General features: G+C 58.8%; 1 protein-coding gene and 1 pseudogene across 11 annotated transcripts in view; both read left to right on the top strand.

The window, feature by feature from the left end:
* Positions 1–14,837, top strand: part of PLEC (plectin) — a 59,157-nt gene extending 44,320 nt beyond the window's left edge. For 8 of the 11 annotated variants that reach the window (XM_006830756.1, XM_006830762.1, XM_006830755.1 and 5 more), the window contains exons 20-32: positions 15–167; positions 592–746; positions 832–958; positions 1,060–1,243; positions 1,328–1,485; positions 1,790–1,968; positions 2,555–2,693; positions 2,778–3,134; positions 3,220–3,303; positions 3,405–3,509; positions 3,600–3,698; positions 4,511–7,891; positions 7,996–14,199. In XM_006830756.1, the coding sequence (XP_006830819.1) occupies positions 15–167; positions 592–746; positions 832–958; positions 1,060–1,243; positions 1,328–1,485; positions 1,790–1,968; positions 2,555–2,693; positions 2,778–3,134; positions 3,220–3,303; positions 3,405–3,509; positions 3,600–3,698; positions 4,511–7,891; positions 7,996–14,199 (11,325 nt within the window). Of the gene's footprint in view, positions 1–14; positions 168–591; positions 747–831; positions 959–1,059; positions 1,264–1,327; positions 1,486–1,789; positions 1,969–2,554; positions 2,694–2,777; positions 3,135–3,219; positions 3,304–3,404; positions 3,510–3,599; positions 3,699–4,510; positions 7,892–7,995 lie in introns of all 11 variants that reach the window. The other 3 variants (XM_006830763.1, XM_006830757.1, XM_006830759.1) reach the window with 1 other exon arrangement.
* LOC102826273 overlaps positions 14,586–21,851 on the top strand; it is a 27,820-nt pseudogene continuing 20,554 nt past the window's right edge.

Genomic DNA, 21,851 nt, shown 5'->3' with positions numbered 1-21,851 from the left:
CCCCCCCCCCGCAGGATGAGAAGGACCAGCTGAACGAGTACAAGAGCCACCTCTCCGGCCTGGCCAAGAGGGCCAAGGTCATCGTGCAGCTAAAGCCCCGCAGCCCGGCCCACCCAGTGCGGAGCCGCCTGCCCTTGCTAGCCGTCTGTGACTACAAACAGGCGGAGGTGAGGCGGTGGGCCATGAGGGAGAGAGCTGGGGGCTTCGGGGCTGGGCTACGGGTTGTTTTTTGTTGTTGTTTTTTATTTTTATTGTGAACTAAGTGATAGTTTACACGGTAGAACATCGGTTTTGCACTCATCCTATCATATTTTGTTTCATTGCAATGATTACAATTCCTCTGTGCATCATCATTCAACAGTATTTGTTTCTATTTCCTGTTTTTTGTTTTGTTTTTTTCCTTGAACGTACACAAAAACACTCAGGAACGAAGAATCATTTAAACAACCAAAGGGCACATTCTGCGAGCGTGCCTCCTGGCAGCCAGCACTCAGTTGTTCTTTCTCCACAAATCTGGAGTCCTCAGCTGCTCTCCCTCTCCATGTCATGCACTATGGTTTTAAAGCTGACATAATTTTAACTGGTCCCCAGGTGACTGTACACAAGGGGGACGAGTGCCAGCTGCTTGGGCCTGCTCAGCCATCCCACTGGGAGATCCTTAGCAGCACTGGCAACAAGGCCGCTGTGCCGTCTGTCTGCTTCCTTGTACCTCCACCCAATCAGGAGGCCCAGGAGGCTGTCACCAGGTAGGTGCCTGGGGGGCTGGCCTCAGGAGGGGGTGGGCGGCAGGCTGGTGCCTGGAGCTCTGCTGACCGTGCTCCTGACGGTCAGGCTGGAGGCCCAGCACCAGGCCCTGGTTGCAAAGTGGCACCAACTGCACGTGGACCTCAAGAGCCTCCTGGCCTGGCAGAGCCTCAGCCGAGATGTGCAGCTCATCCGCTCCTGGTCGCTGGTCACGGTATGGGAGCGGGGGGCTTCCCCAACCTGTCATGGTCCTGTCCCTAAGGGGCCCCTTGGGGGGTGGGTCTCAGCTGTGCTCAGCATCTGTGCTGCCCACAGTTCCGCACTCTGAAGCCAGAGGAGCAGCGCCAAGCCCTGCGCAGTTTGGAGATGCATTACCAAGCCTTCCTGCGTGATAGCCAGGATGCTGGCGGCTTCGGGCCTGAGGACCGGCTGCAAGCAGAGCGCGAGTATGGTTCCTGCAGCCGCCACTACCAGCAACTGCTGCAGAGCCTGGAGCAGGGTATGAGGCGGGCACGGGCAGTCATGGGCAGGCAAGGCCCACGGGAGTGTGAGGCATGGGGGCTGACTGTCATGTGTCCCCCAGGCGAGCAAGAGGAGTCTCACTGCCAGCGCTGCATCTCAGAGCTCAAGGACATCCGGCTGCAGCTGGAGGCCTGCGAGACTCGCACTGTGCACCGCCTGCGTTTGCCACTGGATAAGGAGCCGGCGCGCGAGTGTGCCCAGCGCATGGCCGAGCAGCAGGCAGGTGCCCAGTCCCAGCCCTGCCTGCCCACTTCCTTCCATCTGTCTCCTTATCGCTCTCCTCCCCTCCCCCTCCTTCCTAGGTCTCTTCTCATTTTTTTCCCCATCCCAGACCACCTGCTATGTCCACTCTCTCCCACCCCGCCCACTTCCTTTCCTCTCTCCTGTTTCCTCCAGCTCCTCCCTCCCTTCCCACATCTCTCTGCATCACCCATCTCAGCTCTTTCTAATCTGTCTGCCCCTGTCTCCCCACCCACATTGCCTGCGAGTCAGCTCTGGTGGTCACAGCTCTCTTTCTCCTCAGAAAACTCAGGCCGAGGTGGAAGGGCTAGGCAAAGGGGTCTCCCGGCTCTCTGCTGAGGCTGAGAAGGTGCTGGCCTCCCCGGAGCCCTCACCGGCCGCCCCCACCCTGCGCTCAGAGCTGGAGCTGACATTAGGAAAATTGGAGCAGGTCCGCAGTTTGTCCGCCATCTACCTGGAGAAGTGAGTGTGCAGAGGGGTGGGGATGGGACCAGGGTGGGGTCTGCAGCCTTGGACAGGTGGGGGGGGAGCAGAGGTCAAGGGGCTGGACAGGCTTCCCTTGGGTCTCTGTCACCCCAGCACACTGGATGGAATGTAGGGTTCCTCCTCCCCCTTCTGCTCCGTTTCCGGTCCCCCTCTGCTGGATACAGGGCCTTCTCTCTCCTAAAACATTTTCTGCACGTTTTAATTCAGAAACTTACGAGGCTGTACATACTTACAAGGTTCAGAGGTCAGCTTTCTCAGGCTCTGCACAGGGGAGCCCCCCAGACCCGCCTACTCCCTCAGAGGTCCCCTGAGGTTGTGTTCTGACAGTGGATAAGCATGACCTTCTCTTCTGAGCCCCAGCCTCCTGGCGGGGTCTGAGAGGCGAGCACCACATCTGCCCTGTAGCTGCCTGGTGGTTCCGTCTTGCTTCCTGGAGGGGCACATGCTCCCCGGTTGTCAGACGTGGAGTCTCGCCAGTCCCCAGGGCTCTGGCTGGCGGGAGCTGGGGCTGCAGACAGCACCTCCTGGAGGCCAGCCAGCTCTGATCCTGCTGTTTCCACAGGCTCAAGACCATCAGCCTGGTGATCCGCAGCACGCAGGGGGCTGAGGAGGTGCTCCGGGCTCACGAGGAGCAGCTCAAGGATGCACAGACTGTGCCCGCCACCCTCCCGGAGCTGGAGGCCACCAAGGCCTCCCTGAAGGTGTGTGTGCTGCCCATGTGGCAGGGGCCAGGCTGGGTGGAGGTGGGCGAGTGGGTGGGCTGGCGTTGAACCGCTTCCCCACAGGAGCTGAGGGCCCGAGCCGAGACACAACAGCCTGTGTTCGATACTCTGCGCGAGGAGTTGCGGGTAGCACAGGAGGTGAGCGAGCGGCTGCAGCAGCGACACGGCGAGCGTGACGTGGAGGTGGAGCGCTGGCGGGATCGCACCACACAGCTGCTGGAGCGCTGGCAGGCTGTGCTGGCTCAGGTGGACAGCCGGCAACGGGAACTGGAGCAGCTGGGCCGTCAGCTTCGCTACTATCGCGAGAGTGCCAGCCCGCTGGATGCCTGGCTACAGGATGCCAAGCGGCGGCAAGAGCAGATCCAGGCAGTGCCGTTGGCCAACAGCCAGGCTGTGCGGGAGCAGCTGCGCCAGGAGAAGGTGGGCTGGCCTGTATAGTGTGGTGGGGTGGGGCCTGGGGCCATGGGCGGGATGCCCCTTGTGGCTGCTGACTGCCCCCTTCTAGGCTTTGTTGGAGGAGATTGAGCGTCATGGGGAGAAAGTGGAGGAGTGTCAGAAGTTCGCCAAGCAGTACATCAATGCCATCAAGGTGAGCCTGCTTCGCCCTGGGTACTGCCCATAGTGGGTGGCTGATGGAGGTCCAGGGAAGCCCACGGGGCCTGGGCTAGTGCTAACCCAGTGTGTCCCCAGGACTACGAGCTCCAGCTGGTCACATACAAGGCACAGCTTGAGCCGGTAGCCTCGCCGGCCAAGAAGCCCAAGGTCCAGTCAGGGTCCGAGAGTGTCATCCAAGAGGTGAGCCGAGGGTCTGTCATGGGTGGGGTGGGGCCGGGCAGGCAGGCGGGCAGCTCAGCAGGGCTGACTCTTGACTCCTCCCTGGCCCAGTATGTGGACCTACGCACACGTTACAGCGAGCTGACCACGCTTACCAGTCAGTACATCAAGTTTATCAGCGAGACCCTCCGCCGCATGGAGGAGGAAGAGGTATGGAAAGTGGGGGGAAGGACGGAAACAGTCAGCGGCAGCCCACCCAGCTTCCTCTCCCCACCCTGGCCTCTCGTGCCTCTAAGTGACTTGCCTGTACTGCCCCTCCCTGCGGTGGAGCTTGGTTGCCGCCTCCTCTCTTGCCTGATGGTGGTGTGGTCCCCTCCATGGTGGTCTTCTTGGCTCTGGCGCACGTTCTTCCTGGGTATTTGGTGTTGACTGCTTGACTCTTGCTCGAGAAGGTTGTAGGGGCTGGGGTGAGATGTCCAGGTGCACTTGGTGGGGCAGTACCTAACTGCCCCTGAATGGCCCTGCCGTGTAGCCTGGTGTAGCTCCTCTGCCTCCTTTTGGCTCATGGGGACTTTCTGAGCTGCTTGATCTACGTTGCTGTCCCCTATGGATGCGCTGCTGGGATGGCCCCAGTTAGGGAGAAGCACTTGAGACTGGAGCCAGGCCTACGGGTGCCTACTGGGACTCGGGCGGGAAGATCAAGTCTGGGTGCCTACTGGGACTCAGGGGCCTAGATCGCCGGCCCTGCAAACCTGCTGCTTTGCTCTCTCTCTCTCTCACTGTCTGTCTGTCTGTCTCGTCGCCTGTCTGCGGGAAGAGGGGAGTGCGCCTGGGTCTCTCTCCCCAGGCTGGTGAGCACGGGAGCCAGACTGCACTCGCTGCCCCAGAGCCCCGGGAAGGGTGCACGTGCCCCCCCTCCCCCTCGCCTCGCTTTGTCCCCAGTGAGCTGTCGCATAGCTGAGCCTAGCTGCCGCTCGCTCACGCCTCTCTCTGCTCTCTCCTTCTCTCTGCCGCGGCCACAGCGGCTGGCTGAGCAGCAGCGGGCAGAGGAGCGGGAGCGGCTGGCCGAGGTGGAGGCCGCACTGGAGAAGCAGCGGCAGCTGGCCGAGGCCCACGCCCAGGCCAAGGCGCAGGCCGAGCGGGAGGCGCAGGAGCTGCAACGGCGCATGCAGGAAGAGGTGGCCCGGCGTGAGGAGGCGGCTGTGGACGCCCAGCAGCAGAAGCGCAGCATCCAGGATGAGCTGCAGCACCTACGGCTGAGCTCCGAGGCCGAGATCCAGGCCAAGGCCCAGCAGGTGGAGGCGGCCCAGCGCAGCCGCCAGCGCATCGAGGAGGAGATCCGTGTGGTGCGCCTCCAGCTGGAGACAACCGAGCGCCAGCGTGGCGGGGCCGAGGACGAGCTGCAGGCCCTGCGCTTGAGGGCGGAGGAAGCCGAGGCCCAGAAGCGGCAGGCACAAGAGGAGGCCGAGCGGCTGCGGCGGCAAGTGCAGGAGGAGAGCCAGCGCAAGCGGCAGGCAGAAGCCGAACTGACAGTGCGCGTCCAGGCGGAGGCCGAGGCAGCCCGCGAGAAGCAGCGGGCCCTCCGGGCACTGGAGGAGCTGAAGTTGCAGGCGGAAGAGGCGGAGCGGCGGCTGCGGCAGGCCGAGGCCGAGCGGGCACGCCAAGTGCAGGTGGCCCTGGAGTCAGCGCAGCGCAGCGCCCAGGTGGAGTTACAGAGCAAGCGCGCCTCCTTCGCGGAGAAGACGGCCCAGCTGGAGCGCACGCTGCAGGAGGAGCATGTGGCTGTAGCACAGCTGCGGGAGGAAGCGGAGCGGAGGGCCCAGCAGCAGGCCGAGGCCGAGCGTGCCCGCGAGGAAGCCGAGCGGGAGCTGGAGCGCTGGCAGCTTAAGGCCAACGAGGCGCTGCGGTTGCGGCTGCAGGCCGAGGAGGTGGCGCAGCAGAAGAGCCTGGCACAGGCCGAGGCGGAGAAACAGAAGGAGGACGCGGAGCGCGAGACGCGCAGGCGCACCAAGGCAGAGGAGCAGGCCGTGCGTCAGCGTGAGCTGGCGGAGGAAGAGCTGGAGCGGCAGCGTCAACTGGCGGAGGGCACGGCACAGCAGCGCCTACTGGCCGAGCAGGAGCTGATCCGGCTGCGGGCCGAGACGGAACAGGGCGAGCAGCAGCGGCAGGTGCTGGAGGAGGAGTTGGCGCGGCTGCAGCGGGAGGCAGCCGCTGCCGCACTGAAGCGCCAGGAGCTGGAAGCCGAGCTGGCCAAGGTGCGGGCGGAGATGGAGGTGCTGCTGTCCAGCAAGGCACGGGCTGAAGAGGAGTCGCGCTCCACCAGTGAGAAATCCAAGCAGAGGCTGGAGGCCGAGGCCGGCCGCTTCCGCGAGTTGGCCGAGGAGGCCGCCCGCCTGCGCGCGCTGGCCGAGGAGACCAAGCGGCAGCGGCAGCTGGCAGAGGAGGACGCCAGCCGGCAGAGGGCAGAGGCAGAGCGGGTGCTGGCTGAGAAGCTGGCCGCCATCAGCGAGGCCACGCGGCTTAAGACTGAGGCTGAGATTGCGCTCAAGGAGAAGGAGGCGGAGAACGAGCGGTTGCGGCGGCTGGCCGAAGACGAAGCTTTCCAGCGTCGCCGGCTGGAGGAGCAAGCCTCACAGCACAAGGCTGACATCGAGGAGCGCCTGGCGCAGCTGCGAAAGGCCTCCGAAACTGAGCTGGAGCGACAGAAGGGGCTGGTGGAGGACACGCTGCGGCAGCGGCGACAGGTAGAAGAGGAGATCCTCGCGCTCAAGATGAGCTTTGAGAAGGCCGCTGCCGGTAAGGCGGAGCTGGAGCTGGAGCTGAGCCGCATTCGCGCCAACGCCGAAGACACGCTGCGCAGTAAGGAGCAGGTGGAGTTGGAGGCCACGCGGCAGCGGCAGCTAGCGGCTGAGGAGGAGCAGCGGCGCCGCGAGGCCGAGGAGCGTGTGCAGAAGAGCCTGGCGGCCGAGGAGGAGGCAGCGCGACAACGCAAGGCTGCGCTGGATGAGGTCGAGCGGCTCAAGGCCAAGGTGGAAGAGGCACGGCGCCTGCGTGAGCGGGCAGAGCAGGAGTCGGCCCGGCAGCTGCAGCTGGCGCAGGAGGCTGCGCAGAAGCGGCTGCAGGCGGAGGAGAGGGCGCATGCCTTTGCCGTGGAGCAGAAGGAGCAAGAGCTGCAGCAAACGCTGCAGCAGGAGCAAAGTGTGATGGACCGCCTGCGCGGTGAGGCAGATATGGCACGGCGTGCGGCCGAGGACGCTGAGGAGGCGCGCGAGCGGGCCGAGCGTGAGGTGACACAGTCTCGGCGGCAGGTGGAGGAGGCGGAGCGTCTGAAGCTAGCAGCTGAGGAGCAGGCGCAGGCCCGTGCGCAGGCGCAGGCCGCCGCGGAGAAGTTACGCAAGGAGGCGGAGCAGGAGGCAGTGCGGCGCGCACAGGCGGAACAGGCGGCCCTGCGGCAGAAGCAGGCTGCCGACGCGGAGATGGAGAAACACAAGAAGTTCGCGGAACAGACGCTGCGGCAGAAGGCGCAGGTGGAGCAGGAGCTGACTACGCTGAAGCTGCAGCTGGAGGAGACGGACCACCAGAAGGGTATCCTGGACGAGGAGCTGCAGCGGCTGAAGGCCGAGGTGACGGAGGCCGCCCGCCAACGCAGCCAGGTGGAGGAGGAGCTCTTCTCGGTCCGCGTGCAGATGGAGGAGCTGAGCAAGCTGAAGGCACGCATCGAGGCAGAGAACCGCACGCTCATTCTGCGTGACAAGGACAACACACAGCGCTTTCTGCAGGAGGAGGCCGAGAAGATGAAGCAGGTGGCTGAGGAAGCCGCGCGGCTGAGTGTGGCGGCCCAGGAAGCTGCGCGGCTGCGGCAACTGGCCGAGGAGGACCTAGCTCAGCAGCGGGCCCTGGCCGAGAAGATGCTCAAGGAGAAGATGCAGGCGGTGCAGGAGGCCACGCGCCTCAAAGCGGAGGCTGAGCTGCTGCAGCAGCAGAAGGAACTGGCGCAAGAGCAGGCCCGGCGGCTGCAGGAAGACAAGGAGCAGATGGCGCAGCAGTTGGTTCAGGAGACGCAAGGCTTCCAGCGGACCCTGGAAGCAGAGCGGCAGCGGCAGCTGGAGATGAGCTCCGAGGCCGAGCGCCTCAAGCTGCGTGTGGCGGAGATGAGCCGGGCCCAGGCCCGCGCGGAAGAGGATGCCCAGCGCTTCCGGAAGCAGGCCGAGGAGATTGGCGAGAAGCTGCATCGCACTGAGCTCGCCACGCAGGAGAAGGTGACGTTGGTGCAGTCGCTGGAAATCCAGCGTCAGCAGAGTGACCATGACGCTGAGCGCCTGCGGGAGGCCATCGCCGAGCTTGAGCGTGAGAAGGACCGGCTCAAGCAGGAGGCCAGGCTACTGCAGCTCAAGTCCGAGGAGGTACCAGCCCCGCCCCGGTGCTGGCAACCGCGGCGGGTGGGCCGGCAGGGAGGGTGGGTCCGCCCCTCAGGTGTACGGCACTGACAGTCTTCCTCCTTCTACAGATGGAGACAGTGCAGCAGGAGCAGCTGCTGCAGGAAACGCAGGCTCTGCAGCAGAGCTTCGTCTCCGAGAGGGACAGCCTGCTGCAGCGTGAGCGCTTCGTGGAGCAGGAGAAGGCCAAGCTGGAGCAGCTCTTCCAGGACGAGGTGGCCAAGGCGAAGCAGCTGCGGGAGGAGCAGCGGCGGCAGCAGCAGCAGATGGAGCAGGAGAAGCAGCAGCTGGTGGCCAGCATGGAGGAGGCCCTGCGGCGGCAGCGGGAGGCCGAGGAGGGTGTGCGGCGCAAGCAGGAGGAGCTGCAGCACTTGGAGCAGCAGCGGCGGCAGCAGGAGCAGCTGCTGGCCGAGGAGAATCGCAAGCTGCGGGAGAAGCTGCAGCGGCTAGAGGAGGAACGTCGTGTGGTGCTGACGGAGGAGGTCACTGCCTTGCAAGCCTCCAAGGTCCTGCCCAATGGCCGGGATGCGCCTGATGGCCCGGGTGCAGAGGAAGATCTGCGACTCGCCTTCGAGGGCCTGAGGCGCAAGGTCCCTGCTCAGAGGTTGCAGGAGGCAGGCATTCTGAGCACTGAGGAGCTGCAGCGGCTGGTGCAGGGCAGCGCCACGGTGGCGGAGCTCTCGCGGCGTGAGGATGTGAGCCGCTACCTGCAGGGCACCGGGAGCATTGCTGGGCTGATGCTGAAGCCAACCAACGAGAAACTGAGTGTCTACGCTGCCTTGCAGAGGAAGCTGCTGAGCCCAGGCACCGCTGTGGTGCTGTTGGAAGCCCAGGCAGCCTCGGGCTACCTTCTGGACCCCGTGCGCAACCGGCGGCTGACTGTCAACGAGGCCGTGAAGGAAGGTGTGGTGGGCCCTGAGTTGCATCACAAGCTGCTGTCGGCTGAGCGCGCTGTCACCGGCTACAAGGACCCCTACACGGGCGAGCAGATCTCCCTGTTCCAGGCCATGCAGAAAGACCTCATCGTGCGCGACCATGGCGTGCGTCTGCTGGAGGCCCAGATCGCCACGGGCGGCATCATCGACCCCGTGCACAGCCACCGCGTGCCTGTGGAGGTGGCCTACCAGCGCGGCTACTTCGATGAGGACATGAACCGCGTGCTGGAGGACCCGGGCGACGACACCAAGGGCTTCTTCGACCCCAACACGCACGAGAACCTCACCTACCTGCAGCTGTTGGAGCGCTGCGTGCCAGACCCCGACACCGGGCTGCGCCTTCTTCCGCTCACGGACAAGGCTGCCAAGGGTGGCGAGCTGGTGTACTCAGACTCAGAGGTACGTGACGTGTTTGAGAAGGCTACTGTGTCCGCACCTTTTGGAAAGTTCCAGGGCAAGACGGTTACCATCTGGGAGATCATCAACTCCGAGTACTTCACGGCAGAGCAGCGGCGAGACTTGTTGCGCCAGTTCCGCGCAGGCAAGATCACGGTGGAGAAGGTCATCAAGATCGTCATCACGGTGGTTGAGGAACGCGAGCAGAAGGGCCAGCTGTGCTTCCAGGGCCTGCGCTCCCTGGTGCCTGCCACCGAGCTACTCGAGAGCAAAGTGATTGGCCAGGACACGTATGGTCAGCTACAGCGGGGAGAGCGCTCTGTTCAGGAGGTGGCCGAGGTAGAATCTGTGCGGCGGGCCCTGCGGGGTGTCAACGTCATTGCAGGTGTGTGGTTGGAGGAGGCGGGGCAGAGGCTGAGCATCTACGAGGCTCTCCGGAGAGACCTGCTGAAGCCCGAGGTGGCCGTGGCCCTGCTGGAGGCCCAGGCAGGCACGGGACACATCCTCGACCCCACCACCAGCACGCGATTGACGGTGGACGAAGCGGTACGTGCCGGCCTGGTGGGGCCTGAGTTGCATGAGAAGCTGCTCTCGGCTGAGAAGGCTGTGACAGGTTATCGGGATCCCTACTCGGGGCAGAGTGTTTCCCTTTTCCAGGCCCTGAAGAAGGGCCTCATCCCCAAGGAGCAGGGTCTACGCCTGCTGGACGCCCAGCTGTCTACAGGCGGTATCGTGGACCCCAGTAAGAGCCACCGCGTGCCCCTGGAAGTGGCCTTTGCACGAGGCTACCTGGACCAGGAGACGAGCAGGGCCCTGTTCACACCCCGGGATGACGCCAAGACCTTCTACGACCCTGGTGCGCAGGAGCCAGTCACGTATGGCCAACTGCAGCAGCGATGCCGACCCGATCAGCTCACTGGGCTCAGTCTACTGCCGCTCTCTGAGAAGGCTGCTAGGGCCCGGCAGGAGGAGCTCTACTCCAACACGCAGGCCCGAGAAACCTTTGAGAAGACCACCGTCGAGGTCCCCGTGGGCGGCTTCAAGGGCCGGCCGGTTAGCGTCTGGGAGCTCATCAGCTCTGAGTACTTCACGGAGGAGCAGAGGCAGGAGCTGCTGCGGCAGTACCGCACGGGCAAGGTCACGGTGGAGAAGGTCATCAAGATCCTCATCACCATCATTGAGGAGACTGAGACACGGCGGCAGGAGAAGCTGACCTTCAGTGGTCTGCGGGCCCCAGTCCCAGCCTCTGAGCTTGTGGACGCCAGGATCCTCAGCAGGGCCCAGTTTGAGCAGCTCCGGGAAGGTAAGACATCAGTCAAGGACCTGTCTGAGGTGGATACTGTGCGCACGCTGCTCCAGGGCAGCGGCTGTGTGGCTGGCATCTATCTGGAGGACTCTAAGGAGAAGGTGACCATCTACGAGGCCATGCGGCGAGGCCTGCTCAGGCCCAGCACAGCCACACTGCTGCTTGAGGCGCAGGCCGCCACCGGCTTCCTGGTGGACCCTGTGCGCAATCAGCGGCTCTACGTCCACGAGGCCGTCAAAGCCGGGGTGGTGGGGCCCGAGCTCCATGAGAAGCTGCTGTCAGCTGAGAAGGCCGTGACTGGCTACAAGGACCCCTACTCTGGCTCTACCATCTCCCTCTTCCAGGCCATGCAAAAGGGTCTGGTCCTCAGGGACCATGGCGTGCGACTGCTGGAGGCTCAGATCGCCACAGGTGGCATCATCGACCCCGTACACAGCCACCGCGTGCCCGTGGAGGTGGCCTACCAACGTGGCTACTTCGACAAAGACATGAACCGCGTGCTGTCAGACCCCAGCGACGACACCAAGGGCTTCTTTGATCCCAACACGCACGAGAACCTCACCTACCTGCAGCTGCTGAGACGCTGTGTGGAGGACCCTGAGACGGGGCTCTTGCTCCTGCCTCTGAAAGCAGCGGAGGGGTCCGAGGTGGTGGAGACCACACAGATGTACACCGAGGAGGAGACACGGCGGGCGTTCGAGGAGACGCAGATCGAGATCCCGGGTGGGGCTCCCGGCTCGTCCTCCATGTCCTTGTGGGAGGTGATGCAGTCAGACCTGATCCCTGCGGAGCAGCGGGCCCGCCTGATGGAGGACTTCCAGGCCGGCCGGGTGACCAAGGAGCGCATGATCATCATCATCATCGAAATCATCGAGAAGACGGAGATCATCCGCCAGCAGAACCTAGCCTCCTATGACTACGTGCGCCGGCGCCTCACTGCCGAGGACCTCTATGAGGCCCGCATCATCACCCTCGAGACCTACAACCTGCTCCGCGAGGGCACCAAGACCTTGCGTGAGGTGCTGGAGGCTGAAGCTGCCTGGCGCTACCTCTACGGTACGGGCTGCGTGGCTGGCATCTACCTGCCTGGCTCCAGGCAGACGCTGACTGTCTATCAGACCCTCAAAAAGGGGCTGGTGAATGCCGAGGTGGCCCGCCTGCTGCTGGAGGCCCAGGCGGCCACGGGCTTCATGCTGGATCCGCTGAAGGGTGAGCGGCTGACAGTGGACGAAGCTGTGCGCAAGGGCCTGGTGGGGCCCGAGCTGCATGACCGATTGCTATCAGCTGAGCGCGCCGTGACTGGCTACCGCGACCCCTACACCGAGCAGACCATCTCGCTATTCCAGGCCATGAAGAAGGATTTGATTCCGGCCGAGGAGGCGCTACGCCTGCTGGACGCCCAGCTGGCCACGGGCGGCATCATCGACCCTCGTCTGGGCTTCCACCTGCCGCTGGAGATGGCCTACCAGCGCGGCTACCTCAACAAGGACACATACGACCAGCTCTCAGAGCCCAGCGAGGTCCGCAGCTACATGGATCCCTCCACAGATGAGCGGCTCAGCTACACTCAGCTGCTCAAGAGGTGCCGGCGGGATGACAAGAGTGGCCAGATGCTCCTGCCTCTCTCAGACACACGCAAGCTGACTTTCCGCGGGCTGCGTAAGCAAATCACGGTGGAGGAGCTGGTGCGCTCGCAGGTGATGGACGAGGCCACGGCCCTGCAGCTGCAAGAGGGCCTAACGTCCATCGAGGAGGTCACCAAGAACCTGCAGAAGTTCCTCGAAGGCACCAGCTGCATTGCCGGCGTCTTCGTCGATGCCACCAAGGAGCGGCTCTCCGTGTACCAGGCAATGAAGAAGGGCATCATCCGACCTGGCACGGCCTTTGAACTGTTGGAGGCCCAGGCGGCCACTGGCTACGTCATCGACCCCATCAAGGGCCTTAAGCTGACAGTGGAGGAGGCTGTGCGCATGGGCATCGTGGGGCCCGAGTTCAAGGACAAGCTGCTGTCAGCCGAGCGTGCCGTCACCGGCTACAGAGACCCCTACTCTGGGAAACTCATCTCTCTCTTCCAGGCCATGAAGAAGGGGCTGATCCTCAAGGACCATGGCATCCGCTTGCTCGAGGCCCAGATAGCCACAGGTGGGATCATCGACCCCGAGGAGAGCCACCGTCTCCCCGTGGAGATGGCCTATAAGCGCGGCCTCTTCGATGAGGAGATGAACGAGATCCTGACCGATCCCTCCGATGACACCAAGGGCTTTTTCGACCCTAACACTGAGGAGAACCTCACGTACCTACAGCTCATGGAGCGTTGTATCACGGACCCGCAGACGGGGCTATGCCTGCTGCCGCTCAAGGAGAAGAAGCGGGAGCGGAAGACGTCCTCAAAGTCCTCCGTGCGCAAGCGCCGTGTGGTGATTGTGGACCCCGAGACGGGCAAGGAGATGTCGGTGTACGAGGCCTATCGCAAGGGCCTCATCGACCACCAGACCTACCTGGAGCTGTCAGAACAGGAGTGCGAATGGGAGGAGATCACCATCTCATCGTCGGACGGCGTGGTCAAGTCAATGATCATTGACCGGCGCTCAGGACGCCAGTACGACATCGATGAGGCCATCTCCAAGAGCTTCATCGATCGCTCAGCGCTGGACCAGTACCGCGCCGGCACACTCTCCATCACCGAGTTCGCCGACATGCTCTCCGGCAATGCTGGCGGCTTCCGTTCCCGATCCTCCTCTGTGGGCTCCTCCTCCTCCTACCCACTCAGCCCTGCCGTCTCCCGCACCCAGCTGGCCTCCTGGTCAGACCCCACGGAGGAGACTGGCCCGGTGGCCGGCATCCTCGACACGGAGACGCTGGAGAAGGTGTCCATCACTGAGGCCATGCACCGTAACCTGGTGGACAACATCACAGGACAGCGACTGCTGGAGGCACAGGCCTGCACCGGCGGTATCATTGACCCCAGTACGGGCGAGCGTTTCCCTGTCACCGAGGCCGTCAACAAGGGCCTGGTGGACAAGATCATGGTGGACCGCATCAGCCTGGCACAGAAGGCCTTCTGCGGCTTCGAGGACCCGCGCACCAAGACCAAGATGTCAGCTGCCCAGGCGCTCAAGAAGGGCTGGCTGTACTACGAGGCCGGTCAGCGCTTCCTGGAGGTACAGTACCTGACGGGCGGGCTGATTGAGCCCGGGGCGCCGGGCCGCGTGCTGCTTGACGAGGCTCTGCAGAGGGGCACTGTGGATACCCGCACCGCCCAGAAGCTGCGTGACGTCAGTGCTTACTCCAAGTACCTCACCTGCCCCAAGACCAAGCTCAAAATCTCCTACAAGGACGCGCTGGACCGCAGCATGGTGGAGGAAGGCACCGGGCTGCGGCTGCTGGAGGCCGCTGCCCAGTCCAGCAAGGGCTACTACAGCCCCTACAGCGTCAGCGGCTCTGGCTCCACCGCCGGCTCCCGGGCCGGCTCCCGCACCGGCTCCAGGGCTGGCTCGAGGCGCGGCAGCTTTGACGCTACTGGCTCTGGCTTCTCCATGACCTTCTCCTCCTCCTCGTACTCCTCCTCTGGCTATGGCCGCCGCTATGCCTCGGGGTCCTCAGCCTCACTGGGGGGCCCCGAGTCTGCAGTGGCCTGAACCCCTGCCTGCCCCCGTCCCTGCTCTGCATGCAGCCAGGTTCCTCCTCGCGAGACCATAGGCCTTCCTCTCATGTTTAAAGGAGTCGTTCTCCAACGCGGTGCCTGAATTTTAACCAAAAAGACCAGACTAACATAGTAATAATATATACCTGCTGTCCAGATGACCTGCGCTTGGGGGGTGGGGCCGACGGGCCCCACTGACCACCTCCCCCTTGGGCTACCCCACCACCCCTACTTGTCACTCACCACAGCCAGGTGCCTTGAGGGTCCTGAGCCAGGCCCCCGTCCCCTCCCCTCCCTAGCAGGCCCTCTCCTGGGGAGTCGATGAACATTTTTCCTCAGCATTTCAGGACTGCCTGCTGGGGAGGGGGTCCCGGGTCAGCCATGTCTTCCAGCGTGCCCAGAGGAGCCCCTTCCCTGTGGGAAGATAGGGGTCCAGTCGGCAGGCCCTGCCAGGGCCCCATTCTCAAATCACTGTCATAGCTCGTTGTCTGTCCCCAGCACCCACTCTTCCGGACCCTGGGCCTCTGGCTGCAGTCTTCCAGCCTTGGCTCCCCAGTAAAGTGCCTTCTGTGTCCTCCCTGGCCCCCGGGGCCCCAGAAGCTCCCCCCCGGGTGGGAGGTGGATGGGCCAAGCAAGGTTTGCCTTTGAGGTCCCAGTTCTCAGGCTGGACTGCTGAGGGTGGTCTAGCGGGGTTGGAGCTCTACAGGGCTGTTCTATCCTTGTCTGTGGAGGGGCCCACTTTGGATGCCCACTCAGACTGAGGCTACTGCCTGCCCGTCTCCCAGGGAACCCCAACCCAGAGCAGACACAGCCTCTCTGCTCAGCCAAGTGGGGTGTAAACCCCCACCTGGTGCACCCCACCCCGATCTGACCCAGCTCTGGCCTTGGTGGCCCTCATCCCTGCCCCCACCCTCTGACTGAGCTTTGCATGTTCCACTAACCCAGGCAGGTGGCGGGGGAGGGGCCGGGCTGCCGGCCACCTTGGTGAGGGCAGAACACTAACCTGACCATGGGCGGGGGCCGTGCTGCACCCGCTCCCCAATAAAGCATTTCCAACCTTTCTGTGAGTGTCACCTCGTCTTTTGTTGTTGGGTCAGGTGTGCGTTGGGGTGGATGCTGGAGCCCCAGGCTCAGTGCTGGCCAGGGACACAGCAGCTCGTGGCCAGGCCTGCCAGGCTGACTGGAAGGCCTGGAGGGAGCGGCTGCCCTCAGTCCAGGTGACAAACCTGAGGCCAGACATGTGGTCAGCACTTACGTGCTTGCCCTTTCCTGTGAGCTGGGGGCTCCCCCTCCCCCTGTAAGGGGAAGGGTCACTTTGCTGGCTGAATGGCTGTTGTAGTGAGGGACACACCTTTGCAGTCCACTCCTTGACCCACTCGCTCCACACAGCCCAGTGACTTCGTCTGGGCCCAGCGGCTCCGTGACTTGTGTCTTTGCAAGTCTACAAGGGGAGGTGAGTGGGATGGGCTAGAGCCCTCACTGCTGCCGCTGGCGTCAGCCCATGACTGGCTCCTATTTCCCTGTTCTGTCTTAGTTGGGGAGGTGACCCAGACCCTCATTCCTCCAGGACAGGAGTCTGCTTCCTTGTCGGGAGATGGTGAGTGGGGGATCAGCCCTGCCAGCATGGTGGCTGCACACTGGTCCCTTGGGAAGGAGAACCTGAGGTTTCCTGGTGGCAGCTATAGTTTCAAGTGAGACTCTAATCCGGCACCAGGATCCTAGCTTATGTGTAGAGACAGGAAGCTGCATAGAGTGTGGTGAGCAAGGCCACCCCTGCTTGCTCCTATGATTGCCACCCCACATGTCACACCGACAGGATACAGCACCATGCAAGGGCCAGTGAGTCAAGCTCCAGGCAGCGTCCTAAGGACAGTGCCACGGCCCAGTAGGGCATCATCTGCAAGGAGTGTTCCAGTTGACGAGAGTCGATTCCACCAGCCAGACTGGCAGCTGCCGGGTGGAGGCAGGCGCGGGAGGACCGGTGAAGCTATGGCCCTGCACCACTTAAGCAGCTGCTGGGAAGTGGGTTCCAGGGGCTGAGGCAAGGTTCACGTAGAAGCCTTCTGGGAGATGAGTTAACTGAGGCACCGCAGGCTAGAAAGGTGAGCCCCCGCCTGGAATGCCTGAATGATCTTATCCAAGGTGAAGAGCTCTGGAGTCATCTGTTTGCCCGCCATGGAAGTGTGGTAGGAGCCTCTGGCATTCTTTATTGCCGGAGGGTGGGGCATGCAGCAGTAAGGGGAGCTGGCCATCGTTGGGGGGCAGGGCGGGGTGATGTCACTATTGTGAGGATTAAGTTTCTCTCGGCTCCTTGGCTGCTCTTATCAGGAGACCACCAGAGAGGAATGAGGCCCTGGCGAGTCATGGGTCCATTGGGTTGTTTGGTGCTCACAGGTGGTCATCAACATGAACTACAAGGTCCACTCCCACACGCCCACCCAACAGTACACTCTTCACGTGTGCTCTCCTTGAGCCCTCATCTCGAGTGTCTGCACCTGGGTCTCTCCATGGGCGCTTCAGCTTGATGGCTTCTCTCGATGTGTGTGTCTTCACTGTCTTAGTTACTTCATGAAAGCAGATGGAAGGAACACAGTCACGGTACCAAAAGGAATTCGTGGATGATCAGTCATTTCAGGAGGTACCACGTGGGCAGGCTGGCTGTCAACTGTTGGATGGGAAAGAGAAAAACCCTCTGCCCGCAAAACACAAGGAAACAAAACAGAATAAACAAGGAACCAATGAAAATAGAAAAAACCCTGCAGCGTCCAGAAAAAATGAAATATAATAATTATAAAGATGAAATAGAGACAGGGAAATGGAGCTACAGAGCAGAGAAGAGAAGAGGAAGATTTTTTTTTCAAATGTTTTATTGTGAATTATGTGATAGTTTACATGAGAGAACTTAGTTTTACATTCATTCCATCGTATATCATCTCATTGCCATGGTTCCAATCCCCTCCATGCATCATCAACCAACCAAAGGGTATATCCCAGAAACCCGCCCCCTACACTCTCCGGGACACCCCACGCCCCCACCCCCCACCCTCCCGCTCCCAGTTTTCGGCCCACAGTCCCTTTCCCTCTCTGGATCCAAAGTCCCCAGCCATTTTATCTCTCCACATCATCATCTCTGTCTCCATCTCAGGCATCTCTGTTTCTCTGGGTAGTGTCCCGCTCTCAGTCCTTCTCCGTTGATGGTCCCAGAGACCTCCGCTCCTAGACTAGAGAACTAATCACTCCCTTCCTTGTTACAAAACGTCTACCTTTGCATTTCCAACCCTCATAATCTGTCCTGATAAGCATTATTCACTACAGTATCACGAGTTACCCATCTGTATCTCCTTTCATCAGCTCTGCCCAGACAGATTGAATAGTACCCACTGGAGATTCTGCCTTTCTCCATGACCCCTAGCACTAGGTTCCCTCTTGAAAGCTTGTAAGCCAGTCACTTCTTGCCTTTGTAGTCTCCCACTCCCCATTTGAGTATCCCATGTCCAAGTTGCCCATCTCTGTCCGCTCTGTGAGTGGAGGGGGTGGGAATGATTCTTGCCCTGTTTTGAGTTGCTGCTCCATAGGTGTAGGTCAAGTTCATCAGATTGTATCAGCTCACTTTTTTTTCTCTCTCTTCTTTCTTCTCCTGGTTGAGCTCCGATCATCCAGTCATCCGCTCCAGGTCACGTGGGTATCATCTGCAAGTGTGGGCGGCTCCTGTGCATATGTCCTCTCTTCCCAACAGCCGGTAGCTCCACTCTCCTCTCGACTCCTTTGTGGCCACACCACTGTCTCTGGGCCCAAGAGTCCCCAGGTGGAGAGGAGGAAATTTTAAATAACAAAAACCAGTGAGTGCAAAAATGAAAAGAGTAGTGAAGAAAGCTCAAAGGGAGGGGGAGAAATGAAGGGAAATGAGAACCAGAAGAAAAGGGAGAAAAGAGAAGAGATACAAAGTTTAAAATTCGAGGGAATGGGAGAAAAATAATTTTTAAAAAACTACAAAAGGAAACGCATACCAAGTGGAGCTGTCGGCTGCAGAGGAGAAAAGCCTGGGGGCTCGTGCGAGCCAAGGTGCTCACAGGTGTTGGAGAAGAATCTCTGAAGCTCCTGGGCTGCCAGAAGAACAAACCTGTTTTGGAAGAAGTACAATCAGAAAGCTTGTTAGAAGCGAAGATGGCAAGACTTGGTCTCAGGTACTTAGGACATGGAGGGACCTGGCCCTGGAAAAGAACATTATGGTTGGTGAAAAAGAAGCCGATTTCCCCAAAAGACAGACTAACGCAGTGGTTGCAAAAGTGGGCTCACATCTAGCAATGGTGAGGATGGAGAGGGACCGGGTAGCATTCCGTTCTGTTGTGCATAGGGTTGCTATGAGTTGGAGCTGACTGGACAACACCTCACAACAAGAACACTTACTTGGCTGTGAGATAAGAGGTGGGGTAAAGAAGAGCTGTCATGTAGATAGTAACATTTTTAACTTTTATTAAGAAAAAAACATCATGATCGCATATTTAGTACAAAAAAAAGGTGTACCATATGATCCAGAACTAGTGGTACTGCAGGAAGGAATCGAAGCATCACTGTAGATACCGGCAGAAAACCAGGCTCCAGCAATTGACGGAATTTAAATTGAAATGTTACAACAAACTGATGCAGCACTGGAGGCTCTTATCTGTGTCAAGAAATTTGGAAGACAGCTACCTGGACAACCCATTGGAAGAGATCCGTATTTGTGCCCATTCCAAAGAGAGGCTATCCAATAGAATGCAGAAATCATCTAACGATATCATTGTATCACATGCAAGTCACCACTTACAATGAAGTTAATGATGAGAAAACAATAGCTGTTAGTATATCGACAGAAATTCAAGCTGGATTCAAAATAAGATGTGGAACAAGGAATATCATTGCTGACATCAGATGGATCTTGACTGAAAGCAGAGGATACCAGAAAGATGTTTACTGGCATTTTATTGACTATGCTAAGGCTTTCAACTGTGTGCATCATATGAAACTATGGATAACATTGCGAAGAAGTATTCCAGAATAATTCATTGTGGTCATGAGGAATCTGTAGATAGAACAGAACAAGGGGTTATTGAATGATTTAAAGGAAAGCTGTGCATCAGAATGGTTTCTTTTCACCACACTTATTCAATCTGTATGCTGAGCAAATAATACAAGAAACTGGATTCTATGAAGAAGAATGTGCATCAGGATTGGAGAAAAACTTACTAACAACCTGCGATATGCAGATGATACAACCTTGGTTGCAGAAACGAAAGAGAATTTTAAGTACTTACTGAGGAAGATCAAAGAGCACAGCCTTCAGTATGGATTGCACCTCAATGTGCAGAAAATGGAAATCCTCACAACTGGACCCAGAAATAACATGAAAAATGAAGAAAAGATTGAAGCTGTCAAAGACTTCATTTTGCTTGTATTCACAATCAGTGCTCATGGACACAGCAGTCAAGAAATCAAACAACATAGGATGTGGTGTTGTGAATGAGCTAACGTCTCTTCTAGTCACAGTCTAACGCGCACCGAATAATGTTCCTGCCCTGCTAGGTCTGGGTAAGAGAAGGTGGGAGAAGTTGCTGATAGGATGGCACAAAACAGCTGTGGATGCTAGCAGAGTTCATTGTAATTGTAAAAACTTGAGCCTGGGTACCAAATGAGCCATCTCAGAAGCAGGAGGGGAGAATCTCACTACTATCAAAAGAAGGAGCCAGGATTGGAGTCCTCCTTTGGACTCCAAGATCTCTTAGCATCAAACCTCCTCAACCCAGGGAGAGAAAGCCATGACACCGGAGGAGTAAGACAGGAGCAGCAGCGGAATCAAAAGCCAGAGCATGGGACAGAGCAGTGGCCTTCCTAGCTATGGAGCAAGTAACATGGAATGACTTCGGGTGGAAAGCTTGCTTGTAGAGTGGAGGAGCTAGGTTTGCTGAGCCACAGAGCTAGAGCTGAATGCATTCAGTCTGAGGCTCATGGGGTGTGGTGTGTCCTGTGGGTCTTTATCAGCAGCTGACTGGGACAGCTGTGTCCTGAGCATTTCTGACCCCAAATTATAACCTGTTAAGGAGCTCTGGTAGCGTAGTGGTTACGAATAGGGCTGCGAACCTTAAGGTCAGCGGTTTGAAACTACCAGCCGCTTCGCGGGAGAAAGATGAGGCTTTCTACTCCCGTAAGGTTTTACACCCTTGGAAACCCTGTACAGGGTCACTATGGGTCGGAACCGACTCAACAGCACTTAACAACAACAACAACAACAACTTCCTGATTAAGCCCCAAAATGGTGAGTATGATGGTGAGTAAATCACTGAACCCAGCTGAGTAGAGAATACTGTGTTGAGGGTTGGTTTGGTGTCGTTTGCTGCACAGGGACTTCTGGTAAGATGGCAGACTGGGCAGGCATGCTCTCCAGGCCCTCTACAGCAAAGATACAGGAGACCAACTAAAACAAACACAGAGGATAACCCTGGAACCTGGAGCTTCTGAGGAAAGGGCATAGAAGGGGATTAATAACCTACTAGGAGGAAAAGCTCTGTCTGGTAGCATAGTGGTTACGAGTTGGGCTGCCAACCGCAAGGTCAGTAGTTCAAAACTACCAGCTGTTCTGCAGGAGAAAGTTGAGGCATTCTGCTCCCGTAAAGATTTACAGCCTCAGAAACCCTGTGCAGGATCACTATGAGTCGGAACTGACTCCACGGTACTTAACAACAACAATAACAGGAGGAAAAGCTGACAGCACTTAACAATAACAACAACAAGAAGGAAAAGCTGAGCAAGGTTGGTGAAAGAAGGAGACTGACTGGTAAGCAGACTGCCAGCCAGATGTAGCATGGTCGTCTTGAACTTTTGCAAGCATCTTTGGAGAGACAGACCGATGGTGGCCTAATGGTGTACATTCATGGCAGGTACAGAGAAAATTGTCAGAGTTGTTGAAAGAAAACCTTCCTAACATGAAAGACAAGAAGAGACGTGCACAAGAAATGGAACAAACTCCAAATAGGATCGATCCCAAAAGAAAATCACCAAGATATATCATAATCAAACTTTCCAAAACCAAAGACAAAGAAAGAATCCTGAGAGCAGCTTGGGAAAAACAAAAAGTTACCTACAAAGGTACTTTGGAATGTACGAAGTATGAATCTGGGAAAATTGGAAGTTGTCAAAAATGAAATGGAACGCATCAACATCGATATCTTAGGCATTAGTGAGCTGACATGGACTGGTATTGGCCATTTTGAATCTGACAACCACGTGGTTTACTATGCAGGGAATGACAAATTGCAAAGGAATGATGTTGCATTCATCGTCAAAAAGAACATATCCAGATCAGTCATGAGGTACAATGCTGTAAGAGCTAGGATAATATCCATGCGTCTACAGGGAAGACCAGTTAATACCACTATTATTCAAATTTATGCACCAACCACTAAAGCCAGTGAAGATGAAATAGAAGATTTCTACCAACTTCTTCAATCTGAAATCCATCAAACATGCAATCAAGATGTATTGCTCATTACTGGTGATTTGAATACAAAAGTAGGGAGCAAAGAGGAAGGACCAGTAGTTGGAAAATTTGGACTTGGTGATAGAAATGATGCTGGAGAACGAATGATAGATTTCTGCAAGACAAATGATTTG

This window comes from Chrysochloris asiatica, unplaced genomic scaffold, assembly GCF_000296735.1.
Source record: "Chrysochloris asiatica unplaced genomic scaffold, ChrAsi1.0 scaffold00001, whole genome shotgun sequence".
NCBI classification, from domain to species: Eukaryota; Metazoa; Chordata; class Mammalia; order Afrosoricida; family Chrysochloridae; genus Chrysochloris; species Chrysochloris asiatica.
This window is presented reverse-complemented; position numbering and strand designations above follow the sequence as displayed.